Here is a 26,831-nt window from a genome sequence, read left to right as displayed (position 1 = left end):
ATTATAGTAAATACAATAGAAACTTGTAGAATCATCTTCCTCTCCAATAAGTGAAGCAACAACAGAGTGGTAGAGCATATCAGCTGTTCTAAGTTCCTCAAATAAGTTTTACTTTTGCAAAACCCACCCTTTAACTTCCTATATTCTGTGAGCTGCATTATGAACAACATGACCGGCAGCCACGCTTGCTGTAATTTTTTAAATATGTGGAAAAAAAGAAAGATATCAACCATGTATTACCTTAACCAAGATGCCAAATTATCTAACTTGTTTCTCCAGGCCAGCAGCCCCACCACAGGGACAGCTCCCAGGAGCCAGTCAAGGCTGTCTGTCTGTCCATCCACTCAGGACATCTGCAGGTAAGTGCTGAGCAAATAATCCTATTCAGTATTCCTTAGACCAGCGTTTTGTATTTTTGTGTTGTATTCTGAGAATGTGTGGCTTGTGCTTTTGCTTTACATTGCCCGTGGACAATTTATACTTGGCTCAACTGTTTTCCTCTTTAGTTCATTTTCTTCAGTTGATCTTTGTTTACCAACTTCTGGCCATACTATCATTTTCATCATTCTCTCTCTCCCTGTCTTTCCATGACTTTCCTCTCCATTCCCATTTCCTATCCTTGCCTGCTGCTTTGTCTAGATCTTCCATCTTGCATGACATGTCAGAAGATGCATTTGAGCACTGTACCCCTGTCATGGTGCTGAGCCCTGCTAAGAATTCTGGTAAGAAGTCAGTAAAACAGAAGCCTAGGAGGAGGAGGGCCTCTGAGAGGTATGAGCATGCAGAAGAGCAGAAAAAGGGGAGAAAAAATGACTTCCAGTTCCAGATATCAAGCCCCAGATGGAGGGAACTTTACACAGATTCTTCAGATTCATCTTGCACCGATGAGAGTCACTGGATTCAGGCCAAAAGGAGAGCCCAGATTAAATTCAGACTGTCAAGAAGAAGGAGAAACAATAATAAATCATGTGGAAGTTTGGCTGAGTCTTCTACTCCTAAAGGAATTGAGCTTATTGATTTGGGATCCAAAAGTGAGCAGCAACAAGAGCTGATAGAATGTGAGAGTTGTTCTTTAAACTTCTATAGAGGAAAAGTCATAAGGTACCAAGAATCCAGTGCTTCTCTGCCAAGAGAATCCTTTGAGATGAAGAGACTATCAAGGAATCAAGAGGGAAGCAAAGGTAGATTCTGCCCTCAAGACTCTCAGCTCTTGCCCAGTCTCAGACAAAATGAAACAGCCCAGAAAAGACTTTCAGAAACGGATTCCAGCACTGACATACTTGCAATCACAGAAGGTGGCAAGTATGTGGACGATTCTGACCCCCGGGTGCATAGCTTGGTTCCAAAGCCTCCTGCTGCCTATGATGATGAGTCTGATCATGTAGAAGCCTGCAGGTCAGTCACTACAGAGAAAGGCTAGATGTCAGACAGATGTATTTCTTTCTGCTGTGAGTTATATGTGTGTTTGAGGCCTACCCTCAAAACAACATGTATTCATACTGCTATTTTTCTGATTGGGTATGAGAACAATAATGCAGAAGTGTTCATGAGTTTGATGGCTGTTGCAGAATAGAATTAGACTTCTTCCTCTGTCTGTTGAGTTGAATAATGATTTATTCTGGCAAAAGGACTAACAAGACAGTTGAGTCTTGCACACGTTCTACTTCAGAAAATAGTAGGGGAGGAAACACGAGTGAGAGTGTGTGAAACCTTAGATTGTTTAATGCAAATTTGGTGAACGGTTAACATCCTGACAGAGAAATGTTCAAAGCTGATGGGGCTCTTTAAGGTCAGACTTTTGTATAACAAAAAATATCTCCTCTGAAGTTGGCTATAATTTGGTCTCCAGTTGTCTGACACAGCAGGGTAACTCAAGGATGAAAGAACACTAAAACAGGTCATGGATACATCAGCCTTTAGGGAAGGAGACCCATTAACTATACTGGTCATCATACACTAAAAGATTTCAGCATGTAGACATTTCATAACTATGAGATCACTTGCTTGTAATTTTTACACAAAATTATATATTTTCAAAATAACTTAATGCTAAAAAGAACTGTGGGCACATTCATGCTAATAGGAATAAATGAGGCAGTTTTAAACAAAATGCATATTTTAAACTTTTCATGTTATTCCCAATTATCTAAGCTGAAGTCCATTTTAGAACAAGTGAAGATTTGTGTTGCACAATGCTCAATTGTTTGCATTTGTTTTTGTAAAAGCTGAAGTTACTTGATGAAACACGTCTGCATGTTTCATGTGAATCACATGACCTAGAGAAGGCTTCCTTGTCCACTGAAGGCAGGAGCAAGAAGAGGAGTTGAGGTCTGGATGTGATGACATTGGAATGGTTTGTTTCTCTGGAAATTTTAAAAGATACTCATGCACAAAATTCTTATCCATTTATTCTGTCAAGCATCTATTATGCATCAGGCTTCATTCTAGGCATTGAGAATATTATATCGTGTATAATATTTGGATAGTTTCAGATAAGAGAGAGCTTATAATCTGGTGGGGAACACAAACAAAATTATTTCACAGTTAATGTATGTGTTTATAATCATGATAATGCAATTTGGGAGAACATCACAAAGAAACTTAAATCATTCTGCAAATCAGAGAGGAATTTTTCTGAGGAGGTAACAAGCTGACTAATCCTTGAAGGATGGCAGGAATTGATCAAGGAAAGAAGCAGGAAATCCATGCAGGCACACAGTGCCACTAGCAGGAAGGCAGTAGGAGAGAAGGAGTTGGCAGTCCAGGAAGCTGAGAACCTGCTGTTGCGACCAGGATTGGGGGGGGGCGGTGCAGGGATAAAGCTAAGGATGGAATAGTGGAGTGGGCCAGACTACGGGGGCCATGTACAACATGCTAGGTGATTTAAACCAGATTTAATTAGTAAAGAAACATCATTCAATTTCTACACTCATGTAGATGTCTTATAATCTTTTGACTATGATTTGTGTTTGTATTTGTGGATGAATGAAACATTTTTTTCTAGTTTAAACTGAACTCTCCACTTGGCAACCATCTAATGTCATTTTCCATCTCCTTCTAACATTATTTAATAAAACACCACCAAAAATGCAGCTTTACATTTAATGGTAATTGGGGGGAAAGGTAATACTTATAATTGAAGTCATAGTAACCAGTCCTCCTAATTTACAAGTACTACTCAGAAGGAACATTTCCAAAGACACTATATTTAATTTAGATTTCTATTAATGCAAGTGGGATCATTGGCCCTATTGCTTTTATTTTCTGCTGTGGATTATAATCAAAATATACCAACTAGGCCTGGGGATTTATCTCAATGGTACCGCTCCTGCCTCATAAGCACAAGGTCCTGAGTTCAATCCCCTGTACCCCCCCCGAAAAAAAATATACCAACTAAGTGAATGCTATTGGAAGCATATTATACTAGATGCTAAATACAAAATTGGCAAAGTACTTGATTTTTTAAAACAGTATATCATCTAAGTGGGAGAAATTAAATGCACAGCTGAAAAGACAAAAGTTTAAGATAGGAATGTAAGAAGAGGAATAAAGCAGGAATCTCAAAAAAAGAAAAATGGCACAGATCTAATATGATACAGGAACCCCTTGGGGAGATTAAGATGAGAGCTGAGAAAAGAAGTCCTTTGAATTGGCAGAGATGGAGGGATGGCTTTCTGGACACTGAACTCAGGGAGAATGCCGACAGCTTGGACAGGCGGAAGAGACTGGCTGCGCATTTAAAAACTGTTTGTGAAGCTTTGCGTATGCTGATAACAATAATGTGTTGAGGGATTTGGAAGAAAACATTATATCATTCCAAGTTTTTTAACTCTAATCTATAAATTTGTGTTTACTTGTAGTCTCAATGAACTTCTTGGGTTCCAAATGTTTGCCATAAAAGCTGAGAGCCAGTTGGCAAGATTGTGCTGCTTTCAGCCCATCTTCAGTCAGGGAATATATGATTATCTCTCTTATACACAAAGTCTCTTACCTACAAGGTCCTGCATAATATTCCTTTAAGAATTCAATGGGTTCCCCCGCAAAAAAAAGATAACATATTTGAAAAGCCTTTACTAAATAAAATAAGTTTGACAAGGACTCATATATACAGAATAGTCATGGGGTTCCTGGGGATGTGCTGAGAAACGAACCTAAATTTAGGAGTTGTGGGTGGAAGCATTCTCCCATGCCTTAAGCAGGATGCATGATAACAGGTAATAGAAGAAAGGAACAAAGGGCATATTGGCATCCCACCAAGTAAATAGCAACAGTCTTTGTGGCTGGATTTGCTCCAACCATAAGACAAAGGTGTCAAGGCAGACTCCAAACCTTGAAACTTGAGAGGCAGGAAATGCTGATGTTACTGACAGACACAGGAGATTTCAGAGGCCTGCTTAACTATAAATAAGCAGGCTGTTTGTGATTACAATGGCATTCTGGTGTCCGCTCTCCAGCAGACAATGAGACATGTTACTGAACACAGGAGAGCACTAACCAAGTATATACAATTCTCAGTGAATTACACACAGTGTGACCCTGAACACTTGCATGTGTATCATTGCATATGCTAACACAAGGCATTAACACAAGGTAGAGCTGGTAAGCATCAGAAATCCTCTCGAGATCAGGGAGAACAGAGAGGTTTGCTAATCATTCGCAGAGAGGTACCGGTGATACCTGACAAGTAAATTAAATCTCTACAAGATATCGTAAGTAGGAGAAAAGCCACCTACTAACTACAGTGCAGAAACCAGAGTCCCCCACATAGGGAGGAAGACGACCATGAGAGAAGCAGCAATTGCCTGTGAACTTGTGCTCCTGAGGCTGCAGACATGCATAGGCAGGGCCAGTCTCAGCTACAACCGCAAAGCAGAAGGAGCTCCTAAGCCCTTCCTCCTTTTCTGTTCCTGGCATTTAGTCCCCACATGAGCACTATATCCTCTTTCACACCCTCATCTCAGTCTTATTCAGAAAACAGGTCTGTATGAGTCAATTATAACTTGGGCTTTAAATCACCATTCGCTGTACTCCTAGTTAGGTATAGTGGGAAAGTCTTTACTTTTTTTTTTTTAACACAAAAGTTACTTTAAAAAGAAAACTTGAATCAGATCGTGTTAGCCCTTTACTGAAGCTTTTCAGTAAGCTCTCAGTTGCCCTCAGTAGAAGGTTCATAATATTTAATATGATTTATAAATCCTGCATGATCTCTCTATCAGATCTGGTTCTCTAGCTTCAACACCCTTCATTAAGTACAACCTGTTTATGCCTGTCTGCTTCCAGGTCTCTAAAGTGTCCAGGTCTCTTCCTTTCATGACCTAGATTGACATCACATTGTCCCCTCTGACTCTCACCAGGCTAATTCCTAGTTGTTCTTTCTCAATTTAAATACCATTTGTTTTGGGTCGCCTTCTTGACCTCCTGACCTACACTCAGGCCCCTTGGCAGTCTCTTCTTTAGCACAATTTTTAATTGCTAAAATATAACTCTTTTTTCCTATTAACTGTCAGATTTGTTCATTGCCATATCTAAAACAACTGGAACAGTACCTAGCAGATTGCATGTGCTCAAACCATAGTTACTGAATGGATTTTAGGAAAAAGATATTTTTCTAATACGTTGATGCTTACTATGCTAAATCATAGCACTGTGTATTGGATTACTTCACCCGCTTGTAGAACCAACTGGTAAACGATATTCTAACTCCATGGTTCTAAAACTTTAGTAGATATTGTCATCAACTGGAGGACTTGTTAAATTACAGGTCACTGGTTACCCCTAACATTTCTCTTACACTGTGGTTGGGCTCATGAATTAGTATTTATGAAATGTTCCCAGGTGACGCTGATGTCTCTGATGCAAGGGCAATGCCTTGAGAAAAACTGTTCTGTGCTACAAATTCTCTCCATGCTTTAGTTGGGAAGAAAAAGGAACCAAAAAGATGAATTTGGAAGCTAAATTATGGATGTCCATAGTTTTCTATTCCCTGGAACACTGACATATAACATGACTAGATTACTTTCCTGTACTTCATACCAGTATAGGGTGCATCCTGTCATTAAAACTGTACACTGACACAGAACCATCTTTACCAGGAACCCAGCTGTCAGGATTTGGCTCTTTCTTACACTCAAACCCACTTCCTTCTCCCAACTCTCCCTGATTCTATTGGTGATTCTTGTTCCTTCTACATTGGATGTGGCCTGTCTCCAGCAAAGTCCTGTCGTTTTATCCTTAAGAGGTTGCTTCTGATTTGTGCCTTCATCCTCATTCTTACCATTCCACTATGGCCCTTCTTAACACTTTGTGTCTCTCTCCACATCTACCCATTAACCTACTACCTGTTTTTGTCAGGGCTTCTCTATCAGAAACCCACTCACATGAGCTTACACAAGAAAGGGATTATTTACTAAAGAAATAGGAAAGCTAGAGATGCAGAGGTCCTCGGGGACTCCAGAAACTCAAACAATGTGGGTCGTTCACTCTGTCTCTTTTGTGGTTGTCATTTTCTCCAACTGTAGAAAAGCTTTCTCTACATAAAAGAAGGAGAAATAGAGTATGGGCAGAGATACCTTCAGGCTTACACTTCATCAGCAGTAGCCCCGAAAGAAATGAGAAACTTCTCTCCAAGCACTTACACATAAAGGTCTGTGAAAGGAATATAAATAGCCGGCCCTAGGTCATATCCACCCTTGAGTTGGTTGCTCTCTCACTCACCCAGGCCATGAGTGGGCCAAATACTTGGGTAGGGAGGTTACACTTAAAATGCAGCCATCAGCAACTCCTCTGGAATCTTACAAATTAGAGAAAGTACACTTCAGCAAAAAGGTAACTTCTGTGCCAGAAGTGAAAAAGAATTATGAGCAAGAAGGGGAAAGAAAAACATTCATGCTCAACTATTCCACAATCAAATACAATTCCTCCTCCTAAATTGTCCTTCCCTTCCTCTTCAAATGCTCATACCTAAGCATGCTTCAATACTCATCTTATTTTTAGTCTCCTTTATAAAGCTTTTCAAGCTATTGTCATTCACATTGATCTTTTCTTTCTTGGAATTACTATAATGCTTACAGTGCATATCATATATCTAGTATGCAACTGTTCTCTAAGTTCATTTGTCTCCATTCTCTTTTCCCTGTAAAATAATTATTCTTTGCAAATAAGGACCACGTCTAACACCCTGTCTTGCATCCTCTGCAAGAGCAATAGCTCTTGTGTTGCTCAAACAGAGCTTTTGAAATGACTTTCATAATCAATGAGTGCTGAGAGCAGAGGTCTAAAGAAACCATGAGGATAATAATGAGAATTGGCTGGTACACTGTAAACAAATAAGGAACATTGAATTTTTTCAATAGTTTCCTTAAAACGAGAAAAGTCCAAAAGTAAATAACTCCTGCAATATTCTAGCCCTGTCTTAGGTTGAGTGATGAATTTGAGCACATACTTCTTAATATTATGCTATAACTTTTGCGTGTGTTACGTATACTCTAATTTCTAAAACAACTTTGAGGTGAAATTGGATGAGGAAACATTAAAAATAGTCTGTATTTTGACTTGTTTCACTCTTGCAAGTTGTAATAGCTTTAAGCTGAGTATGGAAAAAATGGAGAGAAAAATTTCTTAAAGCTCAGAATGTTCATAGAGGAAGACTATATAGGGAAAGGATAATGGGAGTTGTCAGAGACCTCTGAAGCAGTCCTCTCCTCATGTAAGCCAGTACAATGCCCACAAGATAGGAAAGGGAATTACAAGAAACACAGAGAGAGAGACTTAAGAGAAACGGAGTCTTGGACTGCTCTAAGCTGCTCCCAGCAACAAAAACAAAAAACTCCCAGGACATCCAGTGTTTCTTCATTACAAGTGTAAAAAAAAAACAAACAAACTAGACAGGCCTTGATACATCTGCTGATAACAAATAGCAAACAGACAGGACTATAAAATGAGGACACAAACATATCTTTGCTAAAAAAAAAAAAAGCAGTTAATTTAAAAAAACTTTAGAGTCTGTTGACCTTGACTAAAAATAAATTCAGCCAAGCTCTGCTACTTCCAATATAACGCAGCCAAATTATGGGGGGACAAAAAGTTTGTGCCACTATAGCCTGCTAATACTAAACAAAGGTGTCTGCTACAGAAGACTACTTTTCGAGAGCAACAAGATCATGCTTTTTGACAAAATATTGGCATGTATAAAATTGATTTAGACAGCTTTTGGTTAATAAGTCTGAGCACATAAAAGAATTGTGTGTAAAATGGACCTTTTTACTCCATCATCAAATTCGTGCATTGATTTTTTTCATCCACTCTGATACTGAACAACTTTTTATTGAGAATTTCCTTTGTGCCCCGGCAATGTCCTAGAAGCTGAAAATTCAGTGGAACAATAATAATGTCTAACCTTTTATTAACATGTTCTAATAGGTAAGACAAATGATTAAGCATTTAAATGTTAAAAAATAAATACATAAACAAAGCTAAAGGAACACATTGCACCTAGTAGAATGAAGTAAATTTTCTTGAGGAAATAATAACCAGGCAGAAACCCAAAGGAGAAGTAGGAATAAGTCAAGAAAGAGAAGGAAGGGGTGGGATTTAGCTCAATGGCACCTCGCCTGCCTCATAAGTGCAAGGTCCTGAGTTCGATCCCTGGTACAAAAAGAAAAAAAAAAGAAAGAAAGAAAGAAGGAAAAAGAAGGGATAACGTCTTTCAGCAAAAGAATACGACTTGTAAAAATACCCAGAGATGACAGAGAATTGTGAGCTGATCTATTCAGTGTGGCTTAGCAAGAGAGATGGAGGTAGGCAAGCACAGAATGCTTTATTAGCTATAGTTAAGAGTTTGGACAGGGGAAAGATTCTGCAAGCTGTGAAGCAAAAGGATGACATTATCCATTTTGTGTTTTAGAAGAGCACTCAGTCTGTTGTTGGAAAACAAATAGGTGGGGCACGTCTGAAACCAACGGGAAACAAGTAGGGTAAGGACAATTTCATGGCTGTGTCCCACTGACAGTGGAAATGAAAATAAAAGGAGATGAGTGCATTTTAAAATCTATTTTAGAAGTAAAGTAAGGAAGGCTAGATGAGAAATAATATATGTATATGCTCTCAAGTTCCTGATTTAAAAAATAGTATAGTAACATTTACTTTTGAGAGAAAACCCTGCTTGAGAGGAAAAAATAAAAGAAGAGTTTAATTTTGAACATGACGGTTTTAGGTACTAAAGAAATATCCAAAGGGAATATCCAAGAGGCAGGTACATATAAGAGTCTAGAGTTACAAAGAGATGAAGATTAAGAAGTCTTTTGTAAATAGCTGGTGATTATCAGGTTTTCCCATGGAAAAAGCATAAACTGAGAGGAGGATTTGAAGAAATTGAAACAACAACATTTAATAGCCCAAAGCAAGGAAAAGAAGTTGGGAAGAGCTTAATAAGAAAGTTTAATAAGAGTGTAGTAGCTGGAAAGCAAGAAAAACTTGGGAGCCATTTTTTGCTTATGATTCAATTTAGAGGACCCTTGAGCTCAGAAAGAGAGAACAGTTAGAGATACACAAAAATGAGAAGCTAGATTATTTATTAAGTTTCCACAAAGAAAGTTGGAAAGGACACAACTCAAAGTGGAAGAAATGGCCATAACCATGGAAACAGATATGTCTTTCCATTCAATAGAAGAAAGGAAATGATTGATATGGACATATATTGACTTACAAATTTCCTAAATTTATTTTAATGGTCTTGTAAGGTCATCTACTCAGAGTAAGGACACTGATTGTGAGATCGAACATTCAGTGAAGTTTGAATTTCTGGTGCTTGCTTCGGCAGCACATATACTAAAATTGAATTTCTGGTACAAAACCAAATGATTTTCACTGGGACACGATATCAAATATTATTCATTGTTTCTCTGAACCTCAAATTCCACTGAGCATCCCTATATTTTTGCTAAGCTGAGCAGTGGCAAACATAATAAGATAAACTAAAGGCTCTGAAAAGCTCTGTTAAGGTTCATACCTATGAATATGGAGGCCACAAACCATAGGAACTGTAATTTACCTCTGCAGTGAATTACATTCAAATGCAGATATAGCCAAGAAAATTAGCTGAACAGAGCTTAAGGGAATTGCCTTGTGAAACATCTAGTTTCCTATTTACCATGGGTTTATGTATGCAGTCTTAGATAAACTTTAATTAAAAGCTAAGGGGATAATGCATTATAAATAAGATTTTTAAAAGAAAATAACATTTCGCTAAGTTATTCCATACTCAGTGTTTATTTAAAGATGTACCCATTCTCTTATTCTATCTGCTCATTGAAGACCCTTGGACTATCCACACACATTATCACCTATCACTTCCTTGGACGTATTTTCTGAGGCAACCTTTATTTCTTTCTGAGTTTCTTTGTCACAGATTTTTCAGTTTGACCTTGTTTTCTATCTGTTGGCTCTAGATGTACATTCATTCATTCAATAATAGAGTTTGTTCAGCTCTTGTTACTTTTTCCATTGTTTCTCTGTATTACTTTTGGGATACAAAAAATGAGACTGACATTGTATTGTCAAAGTTCATTCCACGGATAAAAGATGAGCTGTTCAACCTTCAATATTCAGATGAGAAATGTTCCCCTAGGTGACCTAATAGGAAGCTTTCATTTCTAACAGGCAATAGACTCTTTAGAAAGTTCACAAGCTTATGCTGTTCCATAGGCTTTTCCCTTTGTTTTGCTGAGTCCTGTAGGAATTAATAGCACTCGGTCTCCTTTTCATTTTACTCACAACTGAGTTGGTAGGAAACACAGGATGTTGATAACCTGCCAAAGATGAGACCCTGGGGAGATTATTCAAGACAGAGTCAGAGGTATTGTTTTCAATTCTTGCATTTTCTCTTACTTGCAGTGGTCAAAGATGGAAAAGGTAAAATAGGTCTCTCTTCACCTACATGATCATAAAATTTAAAAAGTGAGATGTGCACTGCAAATGAATATAATCCTAGCACAACACAATGTTTTAGGACTAATTTCTTTCTTGAAGTGAAAAATTTTATTCATTCTAGTCCTCAATACAAATTCAGACACACACTGTTTCTTTATTTTATGGAGTAAAGATTTCTCTAACAAAGGAAAAGAACGTGTATAACATTACTTTTTAATGTCATAAGTGCTTAGTATGATTTTAGACAGTCTATCAGAATTTATCTCAGTAATTTTTATTTATAATGAACAAAAACAATGAAAATACACACATATATGAGACATGAAAAATAACTTGAAAGGGTTATAGAAATGGCATTTATATCTTTCATTTATAAACTTTAAAGATATGCCTTGTTATTAGAAGGCATTTTTTCCCTAGTTTTTCACAATACGTGAGATTCTCTCTCCAAGAATAGTATCATCAATAATACTTATTATCTTTACTTGTAAATTATTTTACATGACCAAAACCAAGTGAACTGATTTATTATTTTCTAATTTGACTAAACAGGTCACTCTGATTTCTGGAAGTATTAGGGGCACTGTAGGCCTATTATTTCAGTTGTGCTTCTAGGAGGGAACAAAACATACGCATTTCCTTGCTTATAAAGCCATATTGAAATAGATTTGGACATCAATGAGAAATTTTATAATCTCAGAAAATTTTAGGCAAAAGTAAAAGTATGTTCTTTGAGACGTATATGCTAGTATTTATATATGACTGGAGACATGGGCCAATATTTACCTTTTCTTTGGTAAAAATAATCATATCAAAGTACAAAATACTTAATAAGAAAAAATTAATTTGAACGCATCTACTTCTTAATTTAAGAACACTATTCAGAAGTACAGGTATTTTGAACTATATTCTTGCTTTAATGCACTTATATTTGTTTGGCAATATAAAATTTATCCTTTGTCTTAAAAAAACTCTGTTCTCACTCACACAAATTCATTTTAAAACTACTGTGTGCATTAAATTTAGGCTCCCTATATATTTCTGCAAACAGAAAATAAATAGTATGTATATAAACTGATGAATTTTGGGTGCAGTGCTTATTGCCACAAATTATGATTTATGTCTGAGAATTTATTTATAACCTTAACATTTCCTCTATTTATAATTACTATATTTAGGTCTTTATTTTCCTTTTAACTGTTGCAGTACAGTTATTCATTTCAAGTCTGCAATCATCCTCAGACATAGGTAAATTTAAACACCAAGATCTAATTTGGTTCAGAAATTAAAATGGCTCTGCAGCAGCCTCGGTGAGTTGTCTTTTGTTCACTCGACTCTGGCAGTATTCAACACAGCACCGTGTTCACTTTCCCACCCCTGTCAAATGCAAGGAGAACTGCAGGCGTCTATTAGTTCTCCTTCCTTCACTTCCAGGTATGCCCAGGACTGAAGCCATGAGAAAGAGAAGCCCCTGTGTTTGGAGACAGATTTTACTTAAGGCATCAAACTGAGCACTTGCTTCTTCCAGAACATGAATTGTTTTTTTCGGTGTTTAAGGTTGAATCCAGGACTTCAGACATGATAAGTCCATACTCCGCCACTGAGCTATATCCATGGTCCCTTAGATATGGATCGTACTTGAGACATTACATTGTGATCTTTCTTCTTTCCCTCAAGGTTACCCAATAAGTGATAACAAAAGCCTTTGTTCTACCTGATTTTCACTACCTTGGCCTTATTTGCCCTTAACAAATTCTTGCCCCTCTCTCCCTCTCTCCCTCTCTCTCTCTCTCTCTTTTTGTATATGACTGGGGATTGAACTCAGGACCTTGTGAATGCTATGCATGGCCTATTATTGAGCTCCACCCTCAGGCCTTGATGTCTTTATTCTAGAAACTCTTTGATCAAAGTTAGGTTAACAACTCATCATGTGTATAACCAAATTAAAATGTTTGCCACATCCTAATAGACCAAAAATAGAGAAAATAAAGGAGGAAAGGAGAATAAAAAGCAGAATGAAATATGCCACGTACACTGACAAAATGTCACATGCATTCAATATCCTATATATCCTGCCAGCAATCTGCATTCCAAAGTCTCAAATTTCCACCTTGTGGGGCCAGAAAGGACCCGAGAAAGATGATTTTACCTAGAGGTACCCAGGTGGTATGCTAGAATCTCATGTAAAGTTTAAACACATATAGATATACATATGTTTTTCCAATGCCTTTAGAAATGAGGTCTCACAGCATATGTGCATTTTTAGAAACCCCCTGGATGATGTTACTGAGAAGCCAGGGATGAGAACTCCTGGTTTTTAACATAATCTCAGGTGAACAAATTGATGTCCAGAAGAGATGCAGATACAAATATGAATGTAGTGGGCAGGAGGTCCACTCAAAAATGCTTGTATAATCCAGACAGTAGCATGGAGCCTGTGAGGGATCAATCAGTGCAAATTATTTCCCCTCTGCTCCTGAAACCATCTAAAATTTAAGATAGTGGTTCACAAAATGGACAGTTTTATTGGTAGAAATAGAAAATGCGGTTACTTTTAACAGCTTTCATCTTGCATTAAGCCTCGAATTTCTCATTGAGTTGATATAGAGAATTCTTATTTACTTTCATATGAAACGATGGGAGAAAGAAGAAGTCTTAAATCAAAGGATTGTCTCTGCATCAGTGGTATCAAAATCAACTGGGAACTTGTTAAGCATGCAAATTATTGAACCTCAACCTGGACTTTTAAATCAGAAACTCTGGGAATTGGACCCAACCATCTAAGTTTTAACTGGCTCTCTAGAAAAGTCTGATGCATGTTAAAGTTTGAAAACCACTGAAGTAGAGAGTACAGATGAGAAACCAGGCAATTGTAATAGTTGTTTGTGCTGGGAAGAGCCAACTATAGGGTGGTTTAGAGTATAGGGAAAATGAGATTACACAAGTTTGTGCATGAGGGGCAGCGAGACAGAAATTAACTTAAAGAATATGGCATGTATTTACATTTTCTGATTTATGATTTCCTTTTTTAATTATTTGACATAAGCTTGTGTACATGCACAATCAGAAAGATGAAAGAAAAAATTGAAAATATAAGGGCACACAAAAATTAGGGCATGGAAATACTAAATCTACAATTTTTTTAAATTTTGAAATCTCTACCAGTTTAAACTTTAGAGAAACAATAGCCAAAGGGAAAAATAGGAGTCCTAGAAAAGCAAACCAAGTGTTCAGAAGACGCACAGCTTTTCCTAGTACAGTGGATCATTGACTTACAAACTCAATTCATTCACAAGGACTGGTTATAATTTAAGTAGGTCAACTGAAGGCTTAGGCTCCTGTACACAGCCTTTAAAGTCTCTCTCCTGTATAATTTTAGGCCACATTTTCATCCAGGCAGATCTGTGTCCTTAGAGAGACACCGGCCCAGGATTTCATAATTACCCCCACACAGAAAATGATGTCATAATACTCCTCGAGGGAATATTCCATTGTACTGTAATGAAGACTGAACAAAATGGCTTTGATGGAGACTTTCAGTGAGGACATTCTCATAGTGAATGACAGCCTTAAACATGTTCTAAGGTTGTTCACGAGTTTTAACCATTAAGGATTGCAGAGGACAGGATTAAGCTTCTACCATGAAACTGTAGTGGTACAACAAGATAAATGGGTAGAAGAATGGTTCTAACTCCAAAGCTCCCAAACACACTATTTTTGGAAAAAAAGAATATCGAGAAAGCAAATATTTGTATCCACTGGTAGCCTGCACTTTGTCTTGATCTGTAAATACTTCAAAATCAGTCCCTTCTTGTGTAATCACTTAATTTCCCATGATAATATATAGAATCTTATATTCTTGCACACATGCCTTTAAAAATTATATCATGTTTGGTGTGGTTTGGTTTCATTTCCATTTAAGTCTGAAATAAAATGTGCTCTTGCATGAGCTTACTGATTTCTTATGAAATAAAAATATACAGCCAAAAAAGTCATAACTCACATTTTAATCATTATTCATGATCTACTACATAGACTATGATATCATTTATGAAGAAGCAAAAAGGTTGGGGTAAAATTATTTTAAGTTTTGCTAAGAAAAGCCTGAGAAGAAATGGGAAAAAAAGAAATATGCTTTTCCCTCCTCACTCCTCCCATTTACCTCCCCAAACTCTGAGCAAGGGTGACACAATACAAACGACAGGGACGCCACCCCGTGTGAAGAGCAGCCGTACTGATTTTCCAGACAGCATCACAGACATCCTCCAGGATTTCTGGGGAAACATCTGAGCCCAAGCTTTATTTTGTGCAAGAACAAGGCTCACCCGTTTGTTTAGTTTCTTAGCCCCTTTGTATCTGTGCCTGTGCTGAGTTGCCATGCAGAGGGATTTTCCATCTACCACAGTGATCTCCTGCAGCAACACACACAGTTCTTCAGTTCCACTTGCGCCTGACTCATTCCCTTCCGTTTTGTCAACTGTCATTAGGAGACCAAGCAGGTAAACCAGCAAGTAGGACATCAATGTGATTCATTAATGCAGTGCAGAGATTCATTAAAGTAGGAAATATATACACTTGTGTTTGTAACATATACATATATGTGTGTGTGTGTAACATACACTCTGTTATCATAAAGCTATTATGCTTAGACTAACTTCAAAAGCTATTTGTGAGTATGAAATCAAATTACCAATCAGTTTATAATCACTCTTACTATTTTAGTTGGTATCTACATAAAAGATGCAGTCACCAGGCATGGTGGCTCACACCTGTAATCCCAGCACTGAGGAGGCTGAGGCAGGACGTTCACTGTGAGTGCGAGGCCAGCTTGGGCTACATAGTGCGTTTAAGGCAAGCCTGAAATACATAACAAGAACTTGTCTCAAATAAACAAACAAACAAAAAAATAAATGTTTTTTTAATGTTGTCTGAAAATCAATATATGATTTAAACATGAAAGTCAGCTTTTGTCTTAAAATGAAGCCTATGTTTTTACCTCCATTTTTCTCTGTTCATTTAAAACAAGTGGTCCTGCCTCCTGCCTCATGAGATTAAGGTCCCTAGTTCAATCCCCAGTACCAAAAAAAATAAATAAAATCAAATTTAAAAGACTGAACTCTTATTTTTCATCATGTTTAGAGCAACTTCATGCTTGAGATAAATACAATAGCTGTTATAACCCTGATTGAATTTTTTCACTGTTGTAGTTTTGTGGAAAAAACATCTAACCTTCTTTAAAGATCATGACCATGCTGCATATTTTTAAAATTGTTATTGTTTCTATGTTCAAGTCAAGATAGTTATTTCAAAAAAAAATGGAATGAATCAGACCTCCTAGTAGTTATTTATTTTTGAAGTTAGGTTATTACAGAACTAAACACAATTTTAATTTTATGATCTCTGATCTCTGACAACACATGTCTAACACATCTTAAGGCACCAAATGTTGCAGATAAGAATTTTGCCTTTTTGAAGTAGGCAGTGTTGGAAAGTTGAATCATGAACTCATTTAGTTCATCGAGTCAAAACTATAGAGAGTCCTGCTAGCCTGGTGACAACAGTCATTGTATTTCCAAGAAGTGCCTCTCATTTCTGAGGAGTTGTTTACACAACACACCTTGCATTTAAACCAATTCAAACAATCTGAAATACAGTAAAACCCAAAAAGAATGTAAAAACAATATTTCAGGCTTATACTCAGTTAAAGGAAAAAGTTGTAGAAAAGTACAAAAATAGACTACAAAAATATATCAATCTTTGCTTTCTTTAAATTTAGCCTATTTTCCAAATCTTTAATGAGCTAAAGGTTTGTAACTGATTTGTGGCCTATGACAAAATGTGGAGATGATACCATTGGTCTTACTAAAGCTAACTCTAAAAGGAAGATGGTTTGTAGTAGTTTTTTGGCCTATTAGATTACTTTCTAAGAATAGATAAGAATTGTTGCTAAACAATAATATAAATGATATAAATATTGTCTATTTCCTCATTCCTTTATGCTCATCTACTCGAATTACATGAAAATAATGAAACTTTGTGGTACTGCATTTAAATGTAACAGAGAAACAGTATTATTTGTTTATGTACATGTACAGGGCACTATTTAAAATAGCCCGAAAATATTCAGCATGTTTATTTGCTATCATGATTGTATGTTTGCTTCTTTATGTAATAGAAGAGAATTCATGTAAGTTTCTGTGCACTTGGATTTTTCATTCCTTGAGAGCAATTAAACTGTAGAAAAATAATTTAAAAAAAGATAGCTGCTTCAGAAGGATAATAGGAAGCTAGGACAGCAGGGAAAACATACCACATTACTGTGTCTAATATATATAAATAATGCAATTCATTTATACTGGGTGCAGGAAAGAAGATATCAATTTATCCCTTAAATTATTTCATAGTGAAAAGTCTGGATCAGAAGGAGAAAGATAAAATGATGATATCTTAGAAGGAGGCAAAATGAAGGCCAGGCATTGAAGGCCAGGCATTGAAGGCCAGGCATTGTGTAAGGATCAATAGGCAATGCTGAGGGTTGAGAGAGTTCAAACAAACCCATGGTCTGGGCAGCTGAAAATGTGAATGACCTTTTCTTCCTATTTCAAGATCCCAATGATGAATGTAACTGTACTATATACCTAAAATGTACCAATAAAGTTAATGGGAAAAAAAAGAAAATGTGAATGATACAGTTGAAGATACCCACCGCAACTGAAAATAATAGACCTAGTTGGGTTTAGCTCTGAAAAGCTGCAGAACGTTCTCATATAACTAAATAGAATGTCAAAATAAACACACAGATACAGACATAGGCGATAGCTGACATGAAATATGCTTATCTACTTAAAATTCAGATAATACATGATATTCCTGACATGGTAGATAACTGGGAGAGTAGAATAGGCTCTTCTTAGTACTCCTCTTTTCTACAAAAGAAACTCTTACATGTATTATTAACACCTGAACATATATCCCTATTAAGATGCAAATAACATTAGGTAGAATCATCCTCGAAGTATTTACTCAGAGTACAAGACACCCCAAAAAGATTTTTATAATTGTATTCGGTAGTTTCCTTTGCTTTTCAATATGTCTGTCTTCATACTGTGTAACTATGTTAAAATCAAATTAGGAGCATCCTGTTTGTCACACAGCAACTGTGGCGGCTAACAGGGCTCAGGGCCTCTGTGCTCAGATTCATCTTGAGCAGCTGTCCTGAGAAGCTTTAATTAACACTGTGAAGTCAGCTTGACTCCCATTCTCCCATGGCTCTGGCCCACTCCTTTGCCCAAAGTGATGCCCAAGACCTACTGACATTAATTTTAGGGTATCTCTTCTTCTTGTCCATTCCTATGCGGTTACACTAGATTTTGCTCACATTACCATTGATTTTGACTATTATAATATTCTCTCCTTTTACTTTCTAATCTATTTGCGCTGACATTACTAGAATAATCTGCTTGGTAGTGCCCTTTTTACTAAACAAAGACTATATTTACTTTTTTATTGAGGTAAGAACACTTAACATGAGATGTACCCTCTTAGATTTTTAAGTGTACAATGTGAAATTTGTTGTTAACTATAGGCACAATATTGTACAGCAGATCTCTAGAATAGAATCATTTGGCAAAACTGAAAATTATACCCACTGAATAGCAATTTCCCATCTCTCCCATCTCCCAGCCGTTGGTGACTGCCATCTTACTCTACTCTTCTGTATGTTCTGCTGTTTTATAAATCTCATGTAAATGGCATCATGCAATATTCATCCTTCTGTGACTGGTTTACTTCACTTAGCATAATTTCATCACGGTTCATCCAGAGAACACCCAATCCTGTTGAAAATGATGGAATTTCCCTCTTTTGTAAGCTAAATGATATTTAATTGTATGTGTATTCCACATCTTTATTTATAAAGGCATTTAGGTTGTTTCCACATCTTGACTATTATGAATAATGCTGCAATGAACATAGGAATTGAAATATCTACTTGAGGTTCTGATTTCAATTCTTTTGGATAATTATTCAAAAGTAGTATTGTTGGATCATACAGTATCCTATTTTCAGGTTATTTTAGGGACTTCATCACTGTTTCTAATAACAACTGCACCATTTTATATTCACTAAGGTGTGCAATGGTTCTCTTGTGTTTGGATCTAGAACGTCCCTCAAAAGTTTCATGTTCAGAAGTAGCACTTTTGGAAGGTGATTGCATCATGGGAGAGCTCTACTTATTAGTGGATTAATCCATTGGCAAGTTCACAACAGGTTTATGGCTATGTTAGGAATTGGGGCTTGCTTGGAAATGGTTCCCTGGGTGCGTGACCTGGAAGGCTGTATTCTCATTCCAGGCTCCTCCCTCCTCTCTGCTTCCTGGCCACCATAACACAAGCAGCTTTCCTCTGCCAGGCCATTCCACAATCCCAATTCTGCCTTAGACCCAGAAGACCATGGGCAGAACCCATAAAACTGTGAGCCAAAATAAACCTCTTCTTTAAGTTGCAAGTATCGGGTATTTTTTTTTCTCAGTGACAGGAAAGTGACTAATACAGATTCCAATTTCTCCACATCCTCATGGATACTTATATTTCTTCTTCATAGTAGTCATTCAAATGGGTGTGAGGTGATATCTATTTCCTCGATGATTAGTGAGCTTGAACTCCTTCTCACACATCTGTTGACTATTTGTATGTCTTCTTTGGAGAAATGTCTATTTAACCTCATTTTAAAATGTAATCTTAATTTCTAACTCAAATTCTTTAGTAAAGTTCCTAAGTATTTCAAATAACTGCAGTTATAGCTCATGGCTGTGTATATGTGTTTGTTGGCACTGAGTGAAAGAAATACAAGGCCCTCTATGATCTTATCTTATTTTTCATTACAATCTTATTCAAACTTATGCATTACTTTTAAATTGACCATATACTGTCACCTGATTAGCTGTTAAATCCCACTTCTAAGTATTTGCTAAAAATACCTTCTGTTCCTAGTGTATCTTATCAGCATCCATCTCTTTCTACCAAAATTGTACCTAAGCTTCAACTCTAGTTCATACTAAACCTCTTCCATTAGGCCTCAACCACCTTCTCCTCCCACCAAAGCAATCTTTCTCTCGCTTTCCTACAACAGAACTTACCATGGCACATTTCAGTTTAACTTGTATTCTGACCAGCTATGCCCAGTGTGTAAACAACCACAGTATGAGCTCTCTAAAGAGCAAAGACTAGGATTATGCATCTTCCTATTTATCACAACACCCTGGGAAGCCCTGCACATAGTAATCTGCAAGAAATTATTTGTTGAAAGAATGACCACATGAATGAGCAAATAAGACCGAGCACTCTTTACCCAAAGAGGCTAAAACTGCTTTAAAGCGCCAGTATTTTGCCAAGATATATACTTGCCTATGTCAAAGAATCCATATGCAAAGGAGTATTTCTAAGTCAAAGTATTCTTGGGTATCTGTAAATAAAGTGTGTGCTTTGTCAATTATCCATGGTAATATGAGACCTTGATGTAACTTCAGCCACATAAGATTAATAAATGGACAAAATTGAAAGGAAGTCATGATTGAGGATGAGCTTGTCAGAATTTTAATGCTTAAAGTAATGAAGAAAAAAGTGTCACAAAATCAATTTGAATTAAATTCTGTCACATGCCAAAAAGAAAAAGACTGAAAACTTATAACTGGATAATTATTCTGATAGCTCTGCTGTTATGTATTTTCAAAATCCATATATGTAGATATATCCATACATATTTGTTTGGTTATATCTACAGAGAAAAGCTAGATAAGTTTCTATTATCTTTCCTTTTGTTTTTCATTTTCACCTCAATGCATCCAACCAAGTAATAAAAATTTTGCCTAATCACATTGAGTATAGCCAGTTCGAAATATTTCTAGTTTAATTTTTTCTGTCTTACAAATGCTGCATACTCAAGAAGATCTCAAAGTTGATATAAAATGAATGTTCATGATGTATGAAAATGTAGAGAACATAGTGACATTAGGATATTCATTCAATATTAATTAATAATTTACTCATCTATATTTCACCAAAACTATAAAGTAGAACCTAGAAAGGAAGATACCACTGGGAAAACTGTTTCCTTTACCTGGAGGTAGATTGTGTTCTGAGTTTAGCAAGAGAGTATGGACAGGGCAGAGAAGGGATGCTTAATGGGAGGTGTTATCCTGTAAAGTACATCCAGGTTTGAGTTCTTAAAGACTTGGAAAGTTTCAGCTAATCCTGAAATTAACACAGAAGATCTAGTCTAGTGTAGAAATCTAACAAAGATTTTGAGGTACACTCAGGACTGGACTCCTGAGGCTACACTTGCCAACACAAGAGTTTGGGGCAGAATCTAATATGCTCCACAAAGCCGTGGAGACTTCTAAGAAAGTTTTCAAATTAGGCCCACTCACTATGAAAATGAGCACGAGGCTAGATAAGAATAGAGGAATGTCAGAGAGAATCCTCAAGCCCAGTTAGAATTTAATCTCCTACGATCATTGACATCAGCATATCTCAGATTTGGTGAGGGACCCAAAAGGAGCAGAAACAATGGAATTCGAACTCAGTGTCTATGAATTCAAGTGAGACTCGGCCTCCTCTATTTCCATTGTTGGCATGGCAAGGTGATCATTATTGTCTGCACTGTTTTCCATCAGAGTGATATGTGGTGGGAAGAAAATGTAGCTGATTATTTGAGACTTTGGATAGGCTCCAGGAATAGAGTTAGGAGCCAGGAACATTTCTGTGTCATTGTCTTTGCTGTGGATCTTTCCCTACAGCTCTGCGCAGATGGTCTGAGGTTTTTCACCAAGTCATTGTTAACAAATCAGGGCATGAAATTACTCATGAAGTCAGGTTAGGTAGCAGCTTTATTGAGTTGAAAATATTCCTTTGAGAAAACAAAACACTTTTTCAAATTCACTAAAGTATGAAGGATTGTCACTCAGCTGTCATTAAAAATGTAGATTCAGAATGGCCAAATTTAAGATTACAAAATGTTATTGGTAATTTATAAAATATTTTTATTTTTATGCCATAATTGAATTTTTAATATGAGCTTTCAAAACATTTTAAAATCTCTGGCTGAATGGTAGCTTAGAATCCCTATCTTCATGCCTGATAAGAAAATCTTAGAAATCTGATTTTTTTTATAAGTACTTTTTACTTTTGTTCTAGAAATAAATGTGGGCTTCATATCAATAAGAGGAGCTGGAAACAGCTATTAGTAAGAATGATATTAAATACTGCCCATTCTCTTCCCTGTTTATAAAATAAGAGTTACTTCCCCTTTTCACTGCAAATCACTAAACTTCCTCCACTCCTCAGAGAGGGTTATAAAATTGGCACACCTTGCTTTTGTTCCCTAAATGCAAATTAAAGAGTATGCAGTATATAAAAGGATTACACATTTCTCACTTTGATTGTAAGTGAATTTTCCCAAAAGATAAACACTGGTAATTGGTAACCACTTCTGAGAACTGCTAAATCATCTCACTAAACCAACTCTTTTGATCTGTGCTCTGTATGTATTTAAATAAAATCTTAAAGTATAGCATTTGCAGTCCTTTATGGTCTAATGATCAGCCATCTTTACCCCGACTTTTGACACTCTCATCATTTACATTAATCATAATATCAATGTGGATACATGAAAAGATCCTGCCCTTCACAATTAATAAACATGAATTTATTCAGCTTATAACATTAGAATTTGTATAGATAAAACAATTAATACAAAGCAAAGACTGGATCTGGGTGATAGAGACCTTAAGGGCAAGGAGAGCTCAAGACAGAAAGTGAGCATTGCAGGGATGGAAAAAGTAGAGGCTGTTTCACTAAGAGCACATTTTTAGATGGATCTTACACTTAGATGAGGCGTTATTAAGAGAGGGAAGGTATCATGGGTATGAGGTCATATCTGAGGACATTCCCGGAGGAAGACATTAATATAGTGAATGTAATAGACAGAAAATAACCATCTGACTAGCAATTGAAAAAATACTCTTTAACCTTTATTGATTACTTAATTAATTTAATCTTTATTCGCCACTGAGGAACTTGAAACACAGAGATTAAGTAATTCACCATACATAGGTAAGCAGACCTCTAAATCTAATGTTGATGGTGTTTTCAGCAATCACACTAGTGTTAGTCAACATTTTTCACATCATAGCAGATGCAGAACATGACGTTTGTAGTCAATTGAGGTCAACGGCCAATACACTGAAGACTTTAGCTTTGCCTTTGAGGCTGAGACAAATCAAGACCTTGGCACAGCAATAACTTATTTGTAGCAAAACCTACAGCTTATTAATTGTGTAACGTGCTGCTATGTGTGAAGGTTAGGGATTGGTGAGATATATGACAGAGTATATAAGGTCCATCCAATTATGGACAGTCATATGAAAACCAGGTAAGACAATATGGATTTTATGTGATTGGTGATAGAGTTCTTGAAGAGTGGCAGTACTTTATGAGGCCCTGAGTAACTACATGTTTCAAGAATGACTTCTTAATGGAGGAACCAAAATCTTAAAGACAATTTGTGTGTCTGTTGACAATTCAAAATTACCAGAGAGATGGCAGTGCGGATGAAAAGGAAAAGATATTAAAAACACTGAGGGAAACAAATATTGGCATATTGATAGCAATTTTAATATAGGATCCAAAGTCCATGAAAGGTTCAAAGATAAAGGCAGACTTTACCCTGAGACAGTGAAATATTTATGATACAGGATCTTTAAGAAGAAAAGCTATCTTGGAGGTGGTGAAACATAAGAAGTAGAAAATGTTCTATTGAGGAGACCCTATTTGGGGGAATTATAGGGCTGGATGAAGTTTCTTGTTGCTAGAGAGGCAGAAGTTTCAGGTAGAAGTTTTAGAGTCATAATTCTAGGATCGCAACTTGAAGTCATCAGCCTAGACTGGTTTGCTGAGGTGTTATAAAGAGAGAGAAGAAATCAAAGGACCAAGTACAAAACACCCAGGATAAGCAGAGAGGAAATACTGACAAAGAATTTAAATAATGAGAGGAGAATCAGCCTATGGAAAAGGAAAAATAATGGGATGACAACACTGGAAAAGAAATTGGAAGCCAGGTTGGTTTTCTACTGTTTGGCAAAAAAAGTCACCCTCCCTATGCTTATGTATGTTCAGGAGTAGTCAATTCACTCTCTCCTGCTGTAGGGATTCCATCTCTGGAAATCTCTGTTTCTTTCCTTTCTTTATGCTTTGTGGAAATTTGTTTCCTTTAACTTCCACCTATTGGGTCTAGTAGTGTGGTTTGCAAGACAGCTGCTCCATCCTACAAGAGACTTTTGCATATTCAAAGACAGTTGTTATATAATTTCCTCTTACCTGCCTTTTTCTCCTCTGAAATCTTAAGCTTGGAACTTAGCATTTTTTTAATCCCAGAGTTACTCTATCATAGCCCCTTTGGCTTCTGATAGAAGAATCTTGGCCATGAATTTAGACCTATAAAGCTCTATGCTTTTGCTCTATCATCTCTCAATCTCCCAAACTCCAGAATCCTTACCCTTTTTGTCTGTCCTCTACAGGTACTCATTATTTCTATTGCTATCATCATCCTCTGATTCCAATTTTCTCAATGTCAAATGTTGTAATATAAGTGCAGTGTCGATGAGTAAGAAAGAGGACATTTCAAGAAAGGAGTTCGTCGATATTGCAAAAGACATTAGAACTAGAAAAGGTCATTAGGCTTGGTGATAAGGTGAGTGAAGCTATCTTAGTAGAAAAATAATCTCAGTAGTAAGGTAGAGGGAGACAGCATCTCCCTTCCCTACATCACAGTCCTTTGAAACAAAACAGAGATGAACTGAAATGCAGACATGGAAAAATTAAGTGGTTTTGATTAAAAATAGGTAATGCCTTAAATTTATAGTACCTAGCACCATTTTCTATTGATATTATTATTTATATATCATATTGGTGGTAATGCCCTACTTTGGGATAATTTTTATATGTTGCAGCATTTTCTCAGGTATCTTATTGGAGCTTAAAATAGCCACATAAGATTTTATAGATGAGAAAACCACCTCTCGGAGGTTGCCTGAGGCTGTCTATCATGCAGAATGAAACTGAATTCATTCTCAGATTTACCCTACGTAAACCCACATGTGCTCTTGGTCTAGCTTTCATTTGAATTGTGTCTGTGACATGACTGACCTGGAAACTCAGATGTGTCAGTAGCTAACCTGCCTGTGTGGAGTCAGAATTCATGGCCTTGGCCTTAAGAGCATGTGAGGCAACCAACAAACCAGCTGCTAAAACTATTCAGTCCCAGTGCCCTGTACCCCATGATCCCATGACTAGTCATAATAAAATTAATCATTCAAAGTTAGTTAGAGTTCTGTGTGTTTCAAATAAATAAGTAAATTGACCAAAGTTTTGATTCTCTGTCATGGGCCAGGTGCTGTGCTCTTTCATCTCATTTACTCTTCATGACACCCTGGGAAGTATTCTTGACCTTATTTTACATAAGCTTAAATGCAGAATTTTGCCAGTTTACTGGAGCAAAGAGCAAAGGTGTGAGTCAGGATCTGATTTATGTTTGACTCTCAAGTACCAAATAAATAGAGGATAATACATATTTCTATGATAATAGATAAAAATGTGCAACCGAGTTTACGTTAGAGATTGCATACTACCTTCATTCATGCCCACCTTTAACATCAGCTCTCCACAAGCACTGTGACTTCCAGTGCTTCAGATGCAGCTTTTCTCATAAGACATTAGCCACAAGATGACTGTTTCTCTTGTGTCCCTGCTCAGCTAGGCCCGTGGCCAACGTCTTCATGTTGAATTCTCTGATGTGTCGAACCCTTCTCTCTGTGCCCTTCCTATTTCTGTCCTAGGGATCTCAGGACCCTACTAGCTGCAAGTCTGTTCTCTGACTGCTCATCATTGCCAAAACACAACACAGTCTTAATAGAACTGACTAAAAATTTGGGCTGTCTGATCTCACCAGGGACCTCAAGGCTGCTCCACAATTCTAATATTCATGCTTGGTTAACTTTCCATCACATTCTCCAAGTAGCTTTTTCTAATTATTTACAGCCTCAATAAGAACTTAACCCTATGCCTTTCTCTCTTCTGTTTGGCATATATGTTGTCTTCTATATCACAGAAGATGGACCACTCACACCCAGATACTGCAATTTCCCCTGCTTCCACCACCTTCACATGTCCACCTATCATTTTTCCTCTGCCTCTTGTTCCAGGAAAAGCTATCTGTGTCCCATTTCCAGTTTTCCAAAGATATTCTTCTACCATGCTTGCTTTCTCTATACTTTCTTGACTTCTTGATGACCTTCATTTAACAGCTGGCTATTCTCTTGCCTGAATATGTTTTATAAATGTCTAGTTTTCCATGACACCTTCACTTCTGCTGATGAACAAGTTCATATTTTCCTGGTTAAAAACCAAATGAAATGAAAATTAAAAGTAAAACTTCAATCTGCTATCCTTTGGCTGTGATGCTATACAGAGAGAGAGAGAGAGAGAGAGAGAGAGAGAGAGAGAGAGAGAGAGAGATTATTTCTCTTTACCCATTTCTTTGAGCACTAATTTCTCACTAGTGCTTAATACCTTTCAATACAGCTTCTACCAAAAATATTTCTAATAACTTTTTGGCTTGGTAAAAGGAGCTCTGAAAATGACTGTCAAGTTCCAAAACAAAACGATCAGTTGTAATGATTAACATCAAAATTAAGCCGATACGAACACAGTGGTATCCATATTACTGTACTTAAAGACTATTTAGTTTGGAGAAGGGTAGGTAGGGAAGCGAGAGGAGATCCTTAGGACACTATGCCACAGAGAAGGGGTAAAACTGGGTGGAAAAATGGCCAAAGAAGGTTGGGATGCCTG

At 36.9% G+C, this 26,831-nt stretch overlaps 1 protein-coding gene across 26 annotated transcripts in view; it reads left to right on the top strand.

The window, feature by feature from the left end:
• The window catches only part of Marchf1 (membrane associated ring-CH-type finger 1), a 1,027,787-nt gene that overhangs the window by 933,343 nt on the left and 67,613 nt on the right, over positions 1–26,831 (top strand). For 20 of the 26 annotated variants that reach the window (XM_087216905.1, XM_087216904.1, XM_087216913.1 and 17 more), the window contains one exon: positions 280–359. In XM_087216905.1, coding sequence (XP_087073031.1) covers positions 280–359 — 80 coding nt within the window. The other 6 variants (XR_015453398.1, XM_087216897.1, XM_087216896.1 and 3 more) reach the window with 2 other exon arrangements.

The sequence above is a fragment of the Heterocephalus glaber genome, unplaced genomic scaffold, assembly GCF_053883595.1.
Source record: "Heterocephalus glaber isolate CG9 unplaced genomic scaffold, H.glaber_assembly_v1.0 deba00001460, whole genome shotgun sequence".
Lineage (NCBI taxonomy): Eukaryota > Metazoa > Chordata > Mammalia > Rodentia > Bathyergidae > Heterocephalus > Heterocephalus glaber.
Note: the sequence above shows the minus strand (reverse complement) of the source record. Positions and strands in the feature narration are given on the sequence as shown.